General features: G+C 56.7%; 1 protein-coding gene across 1 annotated transcript; it reads right to left on the bottom strand.

Annotated features, from left to right (window-relative positions):
• Window positions 1-73: 73 nt before the first annotated feature.
• ITGB2 (integrin subunit beta 2) lies at window positions 74-16,784 on the bottom strand. Its single transcript, XM_084264860.1, has 16 exons — window positions 16,706-16,784; window positions 9,131-9,194; window positions 8,692-8,780; window positions 7,623-7,806; window positions 7,263-7,433; window positions 6,799-7,040; window positions 6,307-6,462; window positions 6,040-6,135; window positions 5,812-5,901; window positions 5,187-5,327; window positions 4,763-4,947; window positions 2,728-2,972; window positions 2,257-2,476; window positions 1,878-2,083; window positions 1,626-1,792; window positions 74-1,345 (listed from the first exon to the last, which is right to left on the bottom strand). The coding sequence occupies exons 2-16, from the start codon at window positions 9,189-9,191 to the stop codon at window positions 1,280-1,282; spliced, it is 2,319 nt and encodes a 772-aa protein (XP_084120986.1). The 5' UTR covers window positions 9,192-9,194; window positions 16,706-16,784; the 3' UTR covers window positions 74-1,279.
• Between the last annotated feature and the right edge of the window lie 772 nt (window positions 16,785-17,556).

The raw sequence follows: 17,556 nt of genomic DNA, 5'->3' as shown, positions 1-17,556 counted from the left end.
TGGGAAATCAGTGCCGTTCATTCCTCCAAGCGGCACATCTCTCCCAGGCACTGGACCTGTGGGCAGCGTGGGCAGCAAGGACAGTGTTTTGCTGTTGTTTCTCTTATAAATGCTTCAGCTGCTGCCCTCACACCTGATTCTTAGCAGGACAGATGCATTTGCTTTAAATATTAACTTTTATTAACGTCAACCCCCTTCAAAGAGTGAATGAATGTATGATATGGTAACAGCTGCATTGAAATTGTTCAGGGGCTCAAAGCAAATATGGAACTGTACCGTGACTGTACCGCAGGAATGACCTCACAGCCTAAGAGCAGTTAGCTGCTGTGCATGGTGTGGGAAAGTGCTGAGCTGGGGACACTCTGGGCACTAACAGGGCTTTTGTGTGCCCGGCCCTGGCGCGCCTGATGTGCTCGCAGAGCAGGAAGAGGATCTGATCCCCGGGGTGGGGTGGCAAATGCTGTGGCCAAGATCTGAGCTGCAGGTGACATTACACGTGTCCAAGCCATTGCTCCTTTGCTTCCTCCTCGTGCAGAGGGCTCAGGGCCTGGCAGAGATACACCAAGCTTGCCAGAGCCCGAGCGAAACCTTTGCCTGAGGTAGATCTGAGAAAGGAGCGGCACTGGGGAGCAGAAGATAGTTTGGAAAATGACTTGGTGCCCCAGCTGCTCTTCATCTCCAGGTGCAGGTGCTCAGCAGCCCTTAGGGCCTGTTACCTCACTGCAAGGTCCAGAGCAAACTGCCAGCCTTGGAGGACCTTCCACGTCCAACTCAGCAGGAAGTGCTTCAGTGCGAACACGCTGGTGGAGACCAGTGCAGTGGGGGGAAGGCGTGGGTCAGCCTATGAGCAGGTCCCACTACAGCAGGAGGGGAATGGTAGTTTTGAAATCCCAGCTCCACATTGAAGCTGGAAGTGCTCTGGGGTTTTGGGGCTTGGTGCCTGGGACTTCCAATGGAGGGCAGAATTAGGATCGAGAGCTGGTACAGTCCGTAGCCAGCAGCAGAGCCGTTGCATGTGCCTGCTGGTGAGCCCTGCTTTGCAGCCCCATCCCCGGCAAAGCTGTGGCTGTTCCCCTTTTCCTGCTCCACTGATCCAACTGTCCAGCACTGCACCTGGAGAAAGGTGTTGTGCAGCCTCTGACACACGGTGGCCTCTTGGAAGAAGGGAACAAACCAATAGGATAAAGAAGAGGAGGTGGGAGCCTTAGTCTGAGATTTCCTTATCTTGGCATTTCCTAATTTCAAAGTGGGTCCCAGCACTGCCAGGCATTGATCTGCTTCATTGTTCACTGAACCTGGGGTTCACGACTGTGGTGGTGGCACTCTTGAAGAGGGGGTTATCAGCCTGGAGGGACAGAGGTGAGAGGCTCACGTTGATGTGCTGTACCTGATTTTTGGTGGAGTATTGCCCACCCCAGCCCTCCCAGTGTCAACGGTGGAGGTGGCATTGGCAGAAGAGCCCACCAGCTGCTTTAGCCCCCAGCAAAATCAAGCTGCGAAACCAGCCAGTGGGGAGAGCTCAGGCCCTCCATGGCTGCCTTGGAGAGGATGTCCCTTCCAGGCATCCCCACCACACGTACATCAGCATCTCAGAACACCCCAGCACTGCAGACAAGCTCTCTTACCTCATTCCACTTGGCCTTGGACTTCTCCTTCTCGAACCGGCGATATTCCCGTCGGTCTAACAGCTCCGTCACGAGTCGCCAGATCAGCAGGAGCACCAGCCCAATGAGGGCCACACCAGCAACGGTGCCCCCCACGATCAGTGCCACATTGGGAGGCTTTGGGCACTCTGTGGGACAGAAGGACAGACAGCATCCAGCCACCACCCTCTGCACCCTGCCTGTAAAGGGACAGGAGGACCAGGGCTGAGGTACCTTTTTCTTTATCGACGATGACACTATATATCTCCTCGCCATCCTCCTGGACCATGCGGAAGGACATCCAGCAGTTCTGGGAGTCCTTCTCCTTGCACTGCCTGATTATTCCCTTCAACTCCTCGACCACCTTGATGTTGGAGCAGGCCTGAGAGCAGTTCTTCTCAAAGGGGCCGCTCATGAAGGCCTTGCACTCCATGCAGGAGCTGCAAAACACGCAGCCACAGCTCACCTCTGCAAGCAGAAGCCCTCTGCCCTGGCGCTGGGTGCACCCAGGCTCTGCCTAAGCGCAGGCAGGGCTTCCCCTCACCTAGCCGGGATGTGGGGGTGACCCCCGCCACCCCTGCACCCCGGTGCTGTATCCACATGCATCACTCACATGTATCTGCCGCAGGGCGAAGGGCAGCCAGGGCACTCCTCGCAGTAGGGGGGCTGGTACCCCCCCCGGCACTGGCAGTGGTTGCAGTGGCAGGTCCCGCGGAGGCTGCACTCGTTGCCGCGGAGGTTCAAGCATCCGTCTGTTGACTTCTTGCACTGGCAGGCGCTGCCCTGGTACCCGGCCAAGCACTTGCACTCCCCGCAGTCGCAACGCCCGCGGTCTGCAGGGAAAGGCCTCTGAGAGCAGGATCTGACAGAGAGCTGCCACCCCATGCCTGCACGCAGAGAGCATCGCCCACCCTGTGCCCTCCTTGCCACCCTCCATGGGATGGTCCTGCATGCTGCTATGGTGGGACCCAGCATCCCCCAAACTCAGCCATGTGGGTTTTGGCAGGGAAAAGCCCAGTCATCCCAGGGATCTAATCTCTTTAAGCAGTGCATGGGTGGAGAACCCATCCCACAGGTGCATCACCTTTTCCGCCGCAGGGGAAACCGTTGTAGAACTCGCAGTTCATGTTGTCACACTCGCAGTAGGCTCCGTAGATCTGCTTGTCGCGCACGTCGCTGGCGTGGCAGATGCACTGCCCACACACGCAGTCCCCCAGCCCCGAGCAGATGACTGAGCTGTTGTCCTTCCGGCAGCTGCGCTCCAGCTCCTTGCTGGTCTTGCCTTTGGTTTCGCACTCGCACTTCTTCCCCGTGTAGCCCTCATCGCAGCTGCCGTCAGAGGAGAGGAGCGAGCCTGGGTCAGCAGGCACGAGAAGCGCCGTGGAGCCCAGACCTCAGCCAAAGCAGAGCAAAGCTGGGGCAGCCATGCCAAAACCAAGGGGCATCGGTGCTAGCTTCATGCAGGAGCAGGGCAGCCAATCGGGCAGAAACCTCAGAAATGCAGCTCTACCCACCAGCCATATTTACACCACCAGATGGTAGTCTGGAAATTATTGTTAAAATTCTAGTTTCATAGAATCCTAGAATCACAGACTGGTCTGGGTTGGAAGGGACCCCAAGGATCACAGAGCTCCAACCCCCCTGCCACAGGCAAGGCCACCAACCTCCAGGCCTCAATCTACACAAGGCTGCCCAGGGCCCCATCCAACCTGGCCTTGAACACCCTCAGGGACAGGGCATTCACCCCCTCTCTGGGCAGCCTGTTCCAGCCCCTCACCACTCTCTCTGTAAAAACTTCCCCCTAATATCTAATTTAAACCTTCCCTCCTTTAGCTTCACTCCATCCCCCTTGTCCTGCCAGTCTCTGCCCTTTCATAAGCTGATTCCCCTCCTGTTTCTCTGCTCCCTTCAGGGACGGGAAGGCTGCAATGAGGTTCCCCCGCAGCCTTCTCTCCACCAGGCTGAACAAGCCCAGCTCCCTCAGCCTCTCTTCGTAGTGGAGGTGCTCCAGCCCTCTGATCATCTTTGTGGCTCCTCTGAACCCTCTCCAACAGTTCTACATCTTTCTTGTGTTGGGGCCCCAGCTCTGGACACAGGACTCCAGCTGGGGCCTCATGAGGGCAGAACAGAGAGAGACAATGGCTTCCTTTCCTTCTGGTGTGTCACCCACACCACTCAGCTTGGTGTCATCCGCAAACTTGCTGAGGGTTCACTCAATTCCATCATCAATGTCATTGATAAAGATGTTAAAGAGCACCGGTCCCACGACAGACCCCTGGGGGACCCCGCTTGTCACCAGCCTTCACCTGGACACAGACCCATTGACCACCACCCTTTGTCTATGTTCTATTTCCAAACCCTTGCCAAGGAGATCGGAGTGTTTCCTGAGGAAACCCCGTCTTTCCCTCTCTCTGCCACTGACAGGCTATGAAGTAATAATTGCACTTGAAGATCTGCATGAACTACAGTGCTAAAGAGGGATTTTAAGGAATTTCTAAGGAAATCTCTGTCTGCTCAGCAGATGTGTTGGTGGATGGTTGGATAGTTGGATGGACAGACATGTGGATGCCGTTAGGGAAACATCAGAGACTCGACGAACAGAAGAGACAAGTCATTGTGTCCCTGCCTCCATGAACATAAACTGCCTCTCTGAATAAAGGAAATTGGTGCAAAGCTGCAGAGCCAGGCTGTGACTGAACACCATGTGTACACCCCTCTGCTGAGCCCTCACCCAGTGCCACATTCTCCAGGCTCAGAGGTGCTTGGAGGAGCCAAGCCCAATGGCCCAATAGGTGGAGGGACCAAGCCAAGGGCCCAGCGGCTCCCTCCCAAAAGCTCCCCAGCTCTGGCAGCATGTGAAGTAGTGTTTTCACAGAACCACAGGGCCTGGAAGGGACTCCCAGAGCCCATTGGGTCCAACCCCCCTGCCAAAGCAGCTCCCTAGCTCATACTGCACAGGTCGGCATCCAGACGGGGCTGGAATATCTCCAGAGAAGGAGACTCCACACCCCCTGGGCAGCCTGTTCCAGGGCTCCCTCACCGGGTAAACGTTCTTCCCAGACTGGTGTGGAACTCCCTGTGGTCCAACTTGAAGCCATTTTGGGGGGCATGGCACGTACCTGCAGATCCCACAGACAATGTTGCCTTTCCCATTGCACAAGGCTGGGTTGGGCTGCTCATTGCAGTTGCAGTTGCAGTTGCTGTCCAGATGGACAGTGAGGATGTCTGTGAAACCCAGCGGCCGGATGGTGATGGACTGGCTCTTGATGCACTCCTTGGCCGTGATCTTCACCTTGAAGATGACCTAGAAAGTGCAGAGTGAGAAGGGGAAGGGCCAGAGGCCATTAGGTTGCTTCAGTGTGTTGGGCACACGCACACATCCAGTGCAATGGAGGAGTCTCCCATCATGCATCAGTTTGATCACTCTCAGCATCAAATTTGTGTAAGTGGAGAGCCTGGAACAGCTGGGTTCCTGCCATTAAATGGATGGGCATCAGGACCCTCATGAGCTACGGGGTGTCCCCTGTACAGCAGAACACATACCTCATCGTTAATCTTGACGTTGTCGCACTGCCCTCTTGCTTCATTCAAGACAACCTTGTCCTTACCACACATGGAGTCATATTTGACATCCAGGGTATCTGGCAGGCTGGAGTGATCCAGGATGATCCTTGAGGAGAGGTTCTGTGGGGCAATGGTGGAGACAGTGCCATTAGGACAAGAGGAAACCCAAGCAAGGGGGCATGGGGTTGCCTCTCAGCTCAGCCTGGGCTCTCAGCTGCCTGGAGCGGTTCTGGAAAGGCAGGTGATAGCACTGGAGAGGTGGGAACCTCTTGTCTGCCGCGGGTGGAGAGAAACAGCATGTCCTGTCCTCAGAGCCCTGGTCCCACCTGGGCTCTGAGGACACACAGTGGAAATCTTTCCCTGCCCTGAGCCCTGCAAGATAGGAGAAGCTCAGCCTCCTGGAACAGGCTGCCCAGAGAGGGAGCGGATGCCCTGTCCCTGGGGTGTTCAAGGCCAGGTTGGATGGGGCCCTGGGCAACCTTGTGTAGCTCCAGGCCTGGAGGTTGGTGGCCCTGCCTGTGGCAGGGGGAATGGAACTCTGTGATCCTTGGGGTCCCTTCCAACCCAGACCAATCTGTGATTCTATGATTCCTCCAGCACTTACATTGTAGGCAACCTGGATGAGTTCAATGATGTTGCTGGAGTCCTCATTCAGCTCTCCCACTGCCGACTTTGGGATCATCTCACTGAGTTTCTGCCAAGGGAGAGCAAAGGTAAGCGGCCTCCCCTGGTCGCTGCTGGAGCAGCAGGCAGCAGCCGGAGGACACGAGTGGCTGTTTCTGTCTCTCTGGGGAGGGATGGGAGGCACCTGGACCATCTGAGGTCCCCTTACCTTGTAAACATCCACCACCTTACTGGTGACAGCAAAAATGGGCTGAATGTTGTTTTCAGCAAGTTTCTGGACCAGCTGGCCAACAGATGGGTAGTCCTGGATGGGGAGAAGGATGCCACGCTCAGCATGATCTCCCCCACCAGCAGAAGGTTGGACAGTTTGGGGTTTTATGACTCAAATTATGACGATTATGGTGACCTTGTGGTCTTTTTCCTGCCTGGGGGAATGAGACTGGGGGTGCAGGGCTGCCGAGCTCTGGGTACTTACATACTCATTACTCTTTTTGTACATGTTGTCCTCCAAGTGGCACTTGCCATCGTTGGGGGTCAGGATGGCCCCGAGCTTGCCGTCGCCAGCGAAGTGGAAGCCATCATCAGTAGCGTACACCAGCAAGCGGGTCACGTTGCGCCAGCCGATCAAGTCCTGCACAGAGACCTGTTCCTGAGCGGGGCTGGGAGGACAGGATGGTGCTGGTGGCACGTCAAGGCCTTTCCCGAAGCGTGGCAAGGCTCATGTCAGCAACGGTGTGGGGTGGGGGTGTGGAAGAAGCAAGGCACAGGGGATAGGGTCAGGGGGTGGGGGTAAGATGTCCCCTGGAGTGACCTGCCCCACTGCTGAATAGGACATACACACGATGGGCTGCCAGAGCCCCCCTGGGGAGGGGCAGGGCCACCTCCAGAGGGGCTGTGTGTGAGTGGGGGTCCCAGCCCCTTGTGCCTGCCCGCAAATGCCATCAGCAGGGCAGAACCTGAGACTCACCCCACACACTGCTGCCTGCATCATGGCGTCCAGCCCCCCCTCTGGGGCATCCAGGTTCCCCGAGATGAACTGCTTCCCCACTTCGCTCTCGAACTTCTTGGCGTTGTCGGTCAGCGAGAGGATGTGCTTGAAGGCAAAGGGAGGCTGGCATTGCTCGTCCTTGTTGGGGCAGGGGTTCTTCAGCTTCTCAGGGTGCGTGTTCACGAAGGGCAACACTGTCTTGTCCACAAAGGAGCCAAAGCCTAGGGCATGCAGGATGGCGGTGTCAGCGGCAGGGGTGGGCAGGGACCAGCAGGCATCCCTGCAGCACAGGGCATGGACAATCTGCTGGCCCCTATGGACTTGCCCTGGCACACCCCCAGCCTGGCAGAGGACAGGACATGCTGCCCTCTGCCTGCATCCAACTCCAGCCCTGTGGCTCTTCCAATCAGCAAACAGGGCTTCCTAGCTGGAAACAGGCTCACCTATGCGGCGAGAAGGGGTGGTGCTCTCCAGTGCCCGGAGCAGCTCCCCTCCCAGTTTCTTCACCTTCTCCAGGTCATCCAGCATAGAGTAGGAGAGGTCCATGAGGTAGTAGAGGTCAATGGGGTACCCCATGGCGCGGCGAAACTTCACCTCGAATTCAGCAGGCTGGCCTGCAGGATGGGAACACATGGATGAGCCACCGTGCTGCGGGTCATGTCTCGCCCTGCTTGCCCAGCCCTTGCTGGAGCCCTGCTCTCTTTGGGAAGGAAAGGGGAGGGAGTGCAGATGTGAGGTGCCGCAGCTTGCTGGCTGGACCTGGGGTGGGTGGAAGTGCACTGGGAATGCCAGGTAACCCATACCTATCCTCAGTTTCAGGTGCATCTCCTGGGGAGTCAGCTGGATGTCGTTGCTTAAGGGGCTGTCCTGTGTGTTCTGTATGATGTTGACTGGAAACTCAATCTGTTCTTGTGGGCATCCCCTCTGCTGCAGCTGCTCAGTGGTGTCGCAGCGGATGGAGTCCGGCTCGCCGGCTTTGGTGAAACTCTGCGTGTGGCAACACCAGCAGTAAAAGGTCAGAGGAGCAGGAGTTCACAGAATCACAGAATCACAATGTTGGAGAAGACATTTAAGATCATCAAGTCCAACCATGCCCATCCTAAGCTAAACCAGATCCCTGAGCACCTCATCTACCCTTTTTTAAACACACCCAGGGAAGGTGACTCAGCCCCTCCCTGGGCAGCCTGTGCCAGGCCCTGACAACTCTGTCAGGGAAGAACTTTTCCCTCACAGCTGAGCTGACCCTGCCCTGGCACAGCTTGAGCCCATTTCCCCTTGTCCCACCTCCTGTCCTCTGGCTGAAGAGACCATCGCCCACCTCTCTGCACCCTCCTGTCAGGTCAGTGTAGGTGGTGAGAAGGTCTCCCCTCAGCCTCCTCTTCTCCAGGCTGAACACCCCCAGCTCCCTCAGCCACTTCTCAGAGGATTTGCCCCCCAGCCCCTTCCCCAGCCTGGTTTCCCTTCTCTGGACACACTCCAGGACCTCAATGTCCTTCTTATGGTGAGGAGCCCAGAACTGGACACAGCACTTGTGGTGCACCTCACCAGTGCCCAGTACTGGGACACAATCACTTCCCCAGACCTACTGGTCACACTGTTGCTGACACAAGCCAGGATGCCATCGGCTTTGAACAGGCTCAGTACAAGACAACCCAGCTCCCAAACCAGGTCTCCAGGGTGTTGATGGAGAAGGGAAGGTTGAAGGGCCCTGTCTGTCGGATCCCTCCTGGCCCCATCCACCACGTAGGATGTGAAACACTCCCATGACACGGCACATGCCCCCCACCTCCCTCTCCAAAACACAGGCAGAGCTGGGGTGACTGTCCAACTGACTGCTGGGGACTGACCGTGTGAGGAGCTATGAGGACCTACCGGATCCTTGCACCAGGCACAGCCGGGGCCGGACTGGATGCAATCCTTGCACGTCCCCACCTTGATCTTGGGGCACTCCATGGCAAAGGCTGAAAAGGAGAGAAGACAGGATTGGTGTGGGGGTGGGGGACTTGAGGGAGGCTGGTGTGCAGTGGTGGCGGCTGTGGGTGCTCTAACACCCAGCACTGGGCACCTGTGCTGTCCTGAGCCCCCCCCCCCCCACCTATCAAACCACGCTGGGGGCCCTGGCAGGCCTCATTGTCCCTTGGCTGGGCTGGCTCGAGTTAACTCCAGGCCCCAGAAAGGTGGGATCTGGCCCTCGCACATCTCAGCACCATGTTCCTGCCACTGCTGGGCACCACTGGGGTCCCCCCCACTATTTCCCTGCCTGCATGAGGTGCCAGCGGGGCAGCAGTGGGGAAGGGCAGGTAGGGCTCACCTGTGGTCACCAGCAGCACCCACGTCCCTGCTAGCAGCCGGCAGCAGCAGACACCCAACATTTTCTGCAAGACAAAAAAACATCCCTGTGACCTCCTGGCCCATAGGAGCCACAGGGAAGGGAGCCCTCTGACCCCACAGTTGGGGGTTGGACCTGATGAGGGGGCTGGTCCCTTCCAATGCCTATGATTCTATGATTCTGTGATTCTACAGACAGTGATGCCAGGGGTGGGGAAAGCTGTACCCTTCCTGTAGCCATCCCACTGCAGCCGCAGGCGTCGGGAAGCTGGAGCTAGGGCAGCCGCCCCCAGGGTGCCTGGGCTGACTTGGGATGGGTGCTGGCGTGCTCTTACAACACTGGGTTGGTTCCCAACAGGCATAGCTCTTGGACTAAGTGTGGAAGTCAGAGCAGAGTGGGACTCATTTGCTGAGCTGCTGCAAAGCTTCCTGTCATGCCTGGTTCCTGGGCCTATGACTGCAGCTATGAAACGATGGAGAACCTCAAGCACCATGTTTAGTTTTTACTAGATGTGAGTTTTTTCAGCTTCTGTGTCGAGCTGGAGATTGGAATCAAAATGGATTTCTATTAATCAGCTAGAGAGGTGTGCTGGATACATGGGGCAGGTGTGGGAATCTGTTACTACTTGCTGTACATTTAACTGACTCATGGAGGAAATTCAGCATTTAATGTAGACTACTAGCACAGGCTTCTCTGCTGAGAGTTTCCAACACAGGAAGGTTTCCAACACCACAGGATGGGTGAATGACATCCTAGGAGAGCTGCAGTCCCATCACTGAGGGCAGCGGTCCAGCCCACTGGTGTGGCAACCACCCAGCTGGCTTGTGGCCCTACACCATGCATGGCAAGGGAGGACGGGGTGTGGGAGCGAGACCTGCATGGGGAAGGGGCCCCTGATGGGATGCTGTGGGTGGGGCTGTGGAGAGAAGTGTGGGCAGCAGGTCAGGGAGGTTCTCCTGCCCCTCTGCTCTGCCTGGGGGAGGCCTCATTTGTAATATTGTGTGTGGGGCTGGGCTCAGCTCCCCGGGGCAGGAAGGACAGGGAGCTACTGGAGAGGGGACAGCAAAGGGCTGCAGAGATGCTGAGGGCACCAGAACATCTCTCTTACGAAGAGGCTGAGGCACTCGGGACTTTGCAGCCTGGAGAAGACAGAGGGGGGATCTTATAAATGCTGATAAATCCTTCAGGGGTGGGCTCAGGAGGTCAGGTCAGTCTGTGCTCGAGGTGCCCAGAGACAGGACAAGAGGCTGTAGGCACAAACTGGAGCAGAGGAAGTCCCACCTAACCCTGAAGAGGAACTTCTTTGCTGGGAGGGTGTCAGAGCCCTGGGCCAGGCTGCCCAGAGAGGTCGGGGAGTCTCCATTGCTGGAGACATTCAGACCCCATGATCCTGGACGCTGTCCTGTGCAGCCTGCTCGAGGGGACCCTGCTCTGGAAGGGATGGGACTGGGCAATCTCTAGAGGTCCCTGCCAGCCCTGATCAGCTTGTGAGTCTATGACCTTCATGAGCACATTCTCATACTTCTTACTCTACCTGCCCATGCTACTCACTTCTTGCCCCAAAGCACCTCTCCTGATCCCAGAAACTCATGCTGTCCACGAGGCCGGCAGAACCACTCTCAGGGAGTGATTCTTCAGTGCTGCCAATGAAATCGTGCTCACTAAGGATGCCTTCTCCCCAGCACAGCTCTGGAGTACCACCCAATGGAGTAGTGTCCTCACAACATGAACACACAGGGGGAAGTGCTGTGCAGCACAGCCACCTCCTCCACGGCCACATTTGCTGCATTCCCACTTGTTTGCCATCGATCCCTGCTTGCAGCTGCTTTGCCACCCATGTCAAGGTCATTAGTAGCACCCTGAGGATGCTGTGAGCAGCGCCAGCTCCTATCTCTGCAAACACTCCCAAAAATCAGGGCCAGGAAACAGGCTCTTGCCTTGCAAGGGCAGCCACTGCTGATAGAAGGAAGAGCTGCTCCCGCCCTCAGTTCCTGTAGCACGCAGTCAATGACACTGCTAACGTACGAAACAGGGTCATGCTCTGCTGTGAGCTCAGCCTTCCCACACAGGCTGTGGGGAGTGAGCCCACGGGCTTCCTCAGTCCCTGCCATCCCACCTGGCAATGTTTCCATTAACCAAGAGGTTAAGTCCCGCTGCCGTGCCAGGGTGTGGGGTGGTAATGGGGTGATGGAGGCTTTGCGAGCTCCTCATCCTCACTGGATGTCAGAGGCTCCCCGCTAAAAGGCTCATCTCATAAAACACAGCAAGTTTTTCCAGTCAAAACCGGACTTTAAGAAGTTGCTAAACCCCAGAAATAAAGTGGGAACCTGTTGCAGTTCTGTGGGGCTGTGCTGCTGAGACGGTTTCTTTAAGCAGCAGGTAGAGTTTTCTGCCAGCCTAAACTATAAACAACGAGCAATTCAAGGACAAAGTCGCGGCCCAAGAGACAGTCACAGCGCCTCTGAGAATCACATATAGGAGAAAACAACCCGGAAGCAGCTGCATTTTGCCACTGGAGAAGGGAGTGAGAAGATGTAACGAGCTGTGCAGACACCAAGGTCAGGAAAGGGTGGGGTAGGAGGCGCCCCAGGTGCCGGAGAGAAAGATGCCCCTGCAGCCCGTGGAGAAACCCATGGAAAAGGCCAAGATCCCACCTGCAGCCCATGGAGGGGCTCCATGCTGGATGGAGAAGGTGGAGACATAGAGGAGATGCTGTGACCCTACGTTGGAACAAGCCGCTGCCAGCACTTGCAGCCATGAGGAGAATCAGAGACACAGAGATGAGTGAGAGAGAGATGTGCACCAGAACAGGTTTGCTGGGGGAGGCTGGTGACCCCGCAGAGGACTGGGACTGAGACATTGTGATTTATGACTGCCTGCCATAGCAGTGACCCATGCCAGGGCAGCTGGTGAACAGATAAAGCCCTGGGGAAAGGATTCATGTTGGAGAAGTTCATGGAGGACTGTCTCCTGTGGGTGAGACCCCACGGTGCAGCAGGGGGAGGGTGTGGAATGAATGCCCACCCTCCCTGCCCCCCGGCCGAGAAGGAAACCAACTAGCAAGGGACTGACTGAAGCCCCCATCTCCCAGTCCCTGCCCCCCTGTGCTGCGACTGGGGGGAAGAGGGGAGTGAAATCATGATTAGAGTGAAGTCTGCTAGGAAGGGAGCAGGGGGAGGGGGGAGGTTAGAGGCGTTTTAAGATCTGGAAAAGGAAAACAGCTCATGAAGAAGTAACTGAGAACCCCATTTTTTCCCAGTCCCTGCCCCCCTGTACTGCGAGCAGGGGGAAGAAGGGAGCAAGATCATGGCTACAGGGAAGTCTGCTTAGAGTGGAGGGGTGGGGGGAAGGTGCTACCGAGAACCCCAATGTCCCCAGTCCCTGCCCCCCTGGTGCTGTGAACAGGGGGGAAGAAGGGAGCAAAATCCTGACTAAAGTCTGCTAAGAAGGGAGTGGTGGGGGGAATGTGTTTTAGGATCTGGTCACGCTCCCAAATCTGGTTTTTCTTCACTGTTCTTTGTAGTTGTAGTGTAGTGTAATAAAGTAGAGTAGTTTCTCTCTTCTTCATTTTGTGTTGAGTATGTTTTGCCCACGCCGTTGATGACAGAAAGATCTCTCCCTGTCCTTATTTTGACTCCTGAGCCTCTTAATATGTATATTTTCTCCCCTGTCCGCCTAAGAAGGGGAGTAATAGACTGACTTTGGTGGGCATCTGGCCTCCAGCCAGGGCTAAACCACCACAGAACCACAAATACTTGCCCAGCTCTGACTCCTCCCGAGTTTTGCAATGAAGTGTTGTTCATTTTGTGGGCTGGGTTTATAATGACTCTCTAACCCCCTGTGTCATTTCTGTCCCCGGTCGCAAGAGCGCGAAGCGCGCCCTGATACTGGGGGAGAGCAGAAGAAGCCACTTCTGCTGTGAATGGAAATTATTCACTGGCATGTGACGTAAGGTGACTTTCAAAGAGAAGCAACGGGGCTTCTGCTTTTGCCTGTCCCCTTCCAGTGCTCAGGGAGGAGGCGGCGTGTTCTTGGTCTGACTCTGCATCAGCAGGGCCGGGCGCTGGCGCTGCCTCGGCTGCGTTTCCTCTGAGCCCCAGGGCTCGGTCCCAGAGTCACACTGCCACTGCCTGCCCTGGCTGCTCCTCTGGGTGAGCTGTGCCTGGGATGTTGGGGTTTTTTGCCCTTTTTCATAACTGAAGGAGACCAGAGGGATGCACCTTGAGGTTCCATCCTTCAGGTGTGAAGGAGCGGAACTGGAGAGCTTCACAACTGCCTTCATCGCAGGATGGGGAGCGGGGTGCTGAGACCAAGCGTCCTGGCTAGAGGCAGGACATGTTGCCACTGGGCTCTGCTCCCTGACCAGGGATGTATGGTGGCATCAGGGGGACAAGGCTACATCCCAGGACCCTGGGACCTCCTCTGAGCTGAGCCACGTGGCTCAGGCAGCTCCGGATCAGGGCTCTGTTTCACCAGGAGCCCTTTGCAGAAGCCACCAGGGCTCCAGGCATGGAGCATCTCCTGCTTGCTGTGTGTTGGATACCTCGCATGGTTCAGGCAGGATAAGATGCTCCTGAAGGGTCTAAGAGCCAGAAAATGTGAAGGTGGCTTCAGAGAAGGTTCAGGAGGAGAGAATCATAGAACCATTAAATCACCAACTCATAGATTGCGTTGGCAGGGACCTCTAAAGGCCATCTGCTTCAAGCTCCTGCAGTGAGCAGGGACACCTTTAACTGGTGCAGGTTGCTCTTCATCCACCCTGACCTTGGATGTCTGTAGGGATGGGGCCTCCCCCACCTCTCTGGGAAACCTGTGCCAGGGTCTCACCACCATCAGAGGGAAGAGCTTCTTCCCCATGTCTCATCTGAACCTGCCCTGCTCTAGTTTAACCCATTGTCCCTCGTCCCATCGCTCCCTGCCCTGACAAACAGTCCTGCCCAGCTTTCCTGTGGGGCCCTTCAGGGACTGGAAGGGGCTCAGAGGTTTCCCTGAGCCTTCCCTTCTCCAGGCTGAACCAGCCCAACCCTATCAGCCCTGAGAGGGCTGGATGCTGTCCTGCGTGCAGTCAGGGAGCTGGGCTGGGCCACACCAGCCTCTCAGGGCACTGGGCATGCTGGGGGTGCTGGTGGGAGGGAGCTGGCTGCAGTGCAGCGCAGAGGAATGAGTTGGGATTTACAAATGAAGTGGAAGTGTTGACGCTAGAAGCTATCTTGTTGCTATAAGAAAGACAAGTAGACACCAGCAGAGATGGATCTTGCAGTCTGTTAGCCACAACTCCACTCCAGTGCTCTGCTAAACATCTGAAGGAGGATGTGCTCTCGTGGCTCTCACCTTGCAATAGTGAGGTCTCACTAGAATCATACAATCACCAAGTTTGGAAAAAACCTTCAAGATCATCAAGGCCAACTGTCAGCCCTGCCCCACCGAGCCACTAAACCATCTCCTGAAGCACCACATCTACCACCCTGGTGCAGCTTGAGACTGTCTCAGGGCCAGCACTTGTGCCTTGCTGTCCCTGGGTGCTTTCTCCATGCTCCTGAGCATCCCTGGTGCCACATCACCATCATGCCATGAGAGAGATGCCAAGTATTATGCCCAGCAGCATGGCTCCTTCTCCCCTGCCCTACTCCTGTCAGCCCCAGACCCCAATCTGATGAGTACAGCAAAGATGTGAGAGTGTATGTCACTCAGCTTGTGGCCATTGCCACCATCACTTGGTTGTGTGATGCAGAGACTTCCCATCAAGGCACACCCAGGGCTTCCCGCTGGCTGAGTCCCCTCTGCACAGAGGGTCACTGCGTGTCTGCATGTATAGTTAGATAGATTTGGGGGTGTCTGTACAGAAATATATAAAAATACAAATATAGGAAAGCATTTTTATACATACATGTATAAAAAGAATATATATATTCCTATGTCCTGTTAAAGGAAATACATACATATTTGGTCCACATCTCCTTCCAGCAGCCTCCAGTGCTGGCCGGGGATGGGCGTGTGGGATGAGCACTGTCCCAGCACACCAAGTGCCTGGCCTGTGGTATCCCTTGGCTCCCGGGTCCCCAACTGCCCTGGGAGTGACTCCCTGGGTCTGCACCCTGCTTGGGTGGGAGGGGGATGCCTGCCAGCTCTTGTACCTGGGGTGTTCTGGGATGTTCAGGAGTAGGGAAGCCGTTTCTTGTGTCTGATCTCCAGGCACAGTGGGGATGCTGTGGCAGGTGCTGGGCGTGTAGAGACACAGGATGGAGTCCCAAGGTTGAGCAGGGCGCCCAGGACCTGCCTGAGGGGACAGCCCGTCCATGGGGCTGGCAGACCTTGCACATTGTGGGAGCAAAGGCAGGATTCCCCAGTGCCACCAGTGCCACGGTCACCCGGGTATGTCTGAGAGAATAAAGCACCCTGCCCCAAACTCTCCAGCATGCTGAAACTGCTTCAGCTTGAAACACACCGGGATGAGGTCACTGAGAAGTGCAAAACCGCCGTGTGAAGCAGGATGTGACAGCCATGACAGCAAAGCATACCACGTAAAGCTTCCCACGCCTCACAGAAGCAGCGCACCGGCATCCATGCCAGCGGCGGGGTGCGACGCCTCAGCCAGTCTTCACACATTTGCTTCCCACCAGCCTGGGAGGCTGGGAAGAAGCACTTGGGGCAGAGGCCAGCCTGTTTTGCCCAACACCTGGGGTGTGCCCCGCATTCTGGCCATGCCTGAGAGCCACAGAGGTTCTGGGAAGGATGTGCTCTCCAGCCCCTGCTGCCTTCCCTGCCGCCTTCAACGGCTGTCGGCAGAGTGCTCGATGCGTACAGCACACAGGGAGATGGGGGAGAACTGCAAGGGTCTCACCCTCCCTCTTCTCCCAGGCCCATGGGGTGAAGGGACCTCCAGAACCTCCAGTCCCTGCGCTGGCGGCGCCATGCCGAGCCCCCCTTCGGCAGCCATCCCTGCCGCCCTCGCGCCATGCTGCTGCACTGGTTCCTTCTTCCCCTCTGAGCCGCAGCCGGCGCTGGGTGCTTGTACAGGATCCAACAAGGGCAAAGGGGAAGGGGGCCCTGGGAGGGGGCCCTGGGAGGGGAGCCATCTCAGCCTCCCACCCCGGTGCTTGCCCAGTGCTGCCGATGGGGCAGGCAGCCAGCACCGCTCTCCCCAGCACCCAGCCTGCGGGTGCCGAGGGAGCGTGCTGCGCCCTCTCCACTCTGCTTCCCAAGCCAGCGGGGCGGCGAGGAAGGGGTCTGATGCTCTCCCACCACCCCCTGCCCAATAACCACCTGCACTCCCAGGCTTAACGTTGCCTCCAAAAGCAAAGACATGGCAGACCAGGCGAGCTGCCTCCACAAAGGCTGTGGGGACTGACCGCCACGCTGCTCACAGCAGGGACACTGCGCCAAGCTCCCTCAAGTCTGTCTAAGGACTGGAGTGGTGGGAGGTTGGAATGGAGATAATAAAACAAATTAATGGGAAACACCAGAGCCATGAAACCAACTGCCTGTTCATCCAGCTGCCTTCGGCCCCCCAGCAAAAGGAGGGACAGAAGCAAAGCAAATGAGAGATGCTGTACTCACCTCGCATCAAGCCTCTCCTCCGTCCCGTGCTGGGGCTGGATTGGGATGTTCTCAGCTGCTTGAGCTTGGCTGGGAAAAGCAGCTGAGCATCAGGAGCTTTGCAACGTACCAATCCTTCCTTCCTATTTCTGTCTTGCAGCCAGGCTAGAGCAGAAAGGAGGAAGTCGGAGCGGTGTCTGTAGGAGGGGAGCGGTTACCCCCCTAAAACTAACCAGCTCCACTCGTACTGCCCAAAGCCCTGGCAAAGCATCCCGCCCTGTGGGGCTGGGCTCCTCCTTGGGCTGCGCTGGGGGTCTGCAGCCCTCCTGCTGTCCCTGGGACAGGCACCCTGCCCAAAACCCGCCCTTTTTGCCCCACTTTTAACCTCTCACAGCACCATCGGGTGCCAGCCCTTTGCCCCAGCAGACAAACAAAGCTGGACACTGGTTCCTCTGGGATCTATCAGTAGCCCCTGGGTGTGAAGATGGGGCGCTGTCTCCCCCCAGACTCGGGTTTGGGCTCGATGCCGGGGTAGCGAGGCCTCCCCGTGTGCCGGAGGATGTCAGTGCTGTGTGGGGTTTCTTCAGCACCCTTCAAATGTTGCTGCGCAGGTTGCACTAACCCCTGCCAAGGCACCTGCAACGCTGCTTCCCAGAGCAGAGAGGAACCCGCTCCTGGCAACTACTTCTCAACCACTTTAGGGCACTAAAATACATAAATAAAGGTAATTTAGAAACTGCAGAGAACAGCAGATTGATTAACGTGAAGCTTCTGTGAATGGCTTTGCAGGTTCCCCTTCCAGCAGGCTGATGCTGAGCAACCGTGACACGTTACGATGCTGTTCACCCTCTGTTACGGACCTGGGTGTGTTT

The sequence above is a fragment of the Gallinula chloropus genome (assembly GCF_964237585.1).
Source record: "Gallinula chloropus genome assembly, chromosome: 5".
Taxonomy (NCBI): Eukaryota; Metazoa; Chordata; class Aves; order Gruiformes; family Rallidae; genus Gallinula; species Gallinula chloropus.
Note: the sequence above shows the minus strand (reverse complement) of the source record. Positions and strands in the feature narration are given on the sequence as shown.

What these genes read in the sequence shown, in the direction of transcription:
- ITGB2 (XM_084264860.1), bottom strand. Translation starts at nt 9,191, where the DNA reads ATGTTGGGTGTCTGCTGCTGCCGGCTGCTAGCAGGGACGTGGGTGCTG. An exon ending in CACCCCTTCTCGCCGCATAG is followed by an intron (nt 7,041 to 7,262) that starts GTGAGCCTGTTT and finishes TGCATGCCCTAG; the next exon opens with GCTTTGGCTCCTTTGTGGAC. An exon ending in ATTGTCTGTGGGATCTGCAG is followed by an intron (nt 2,973 to 4,762) that starts GTACGTGCCATG and finishes CTCTGACGGCAG; the next exon opens with CTGCGATGAGGGCTACACGG.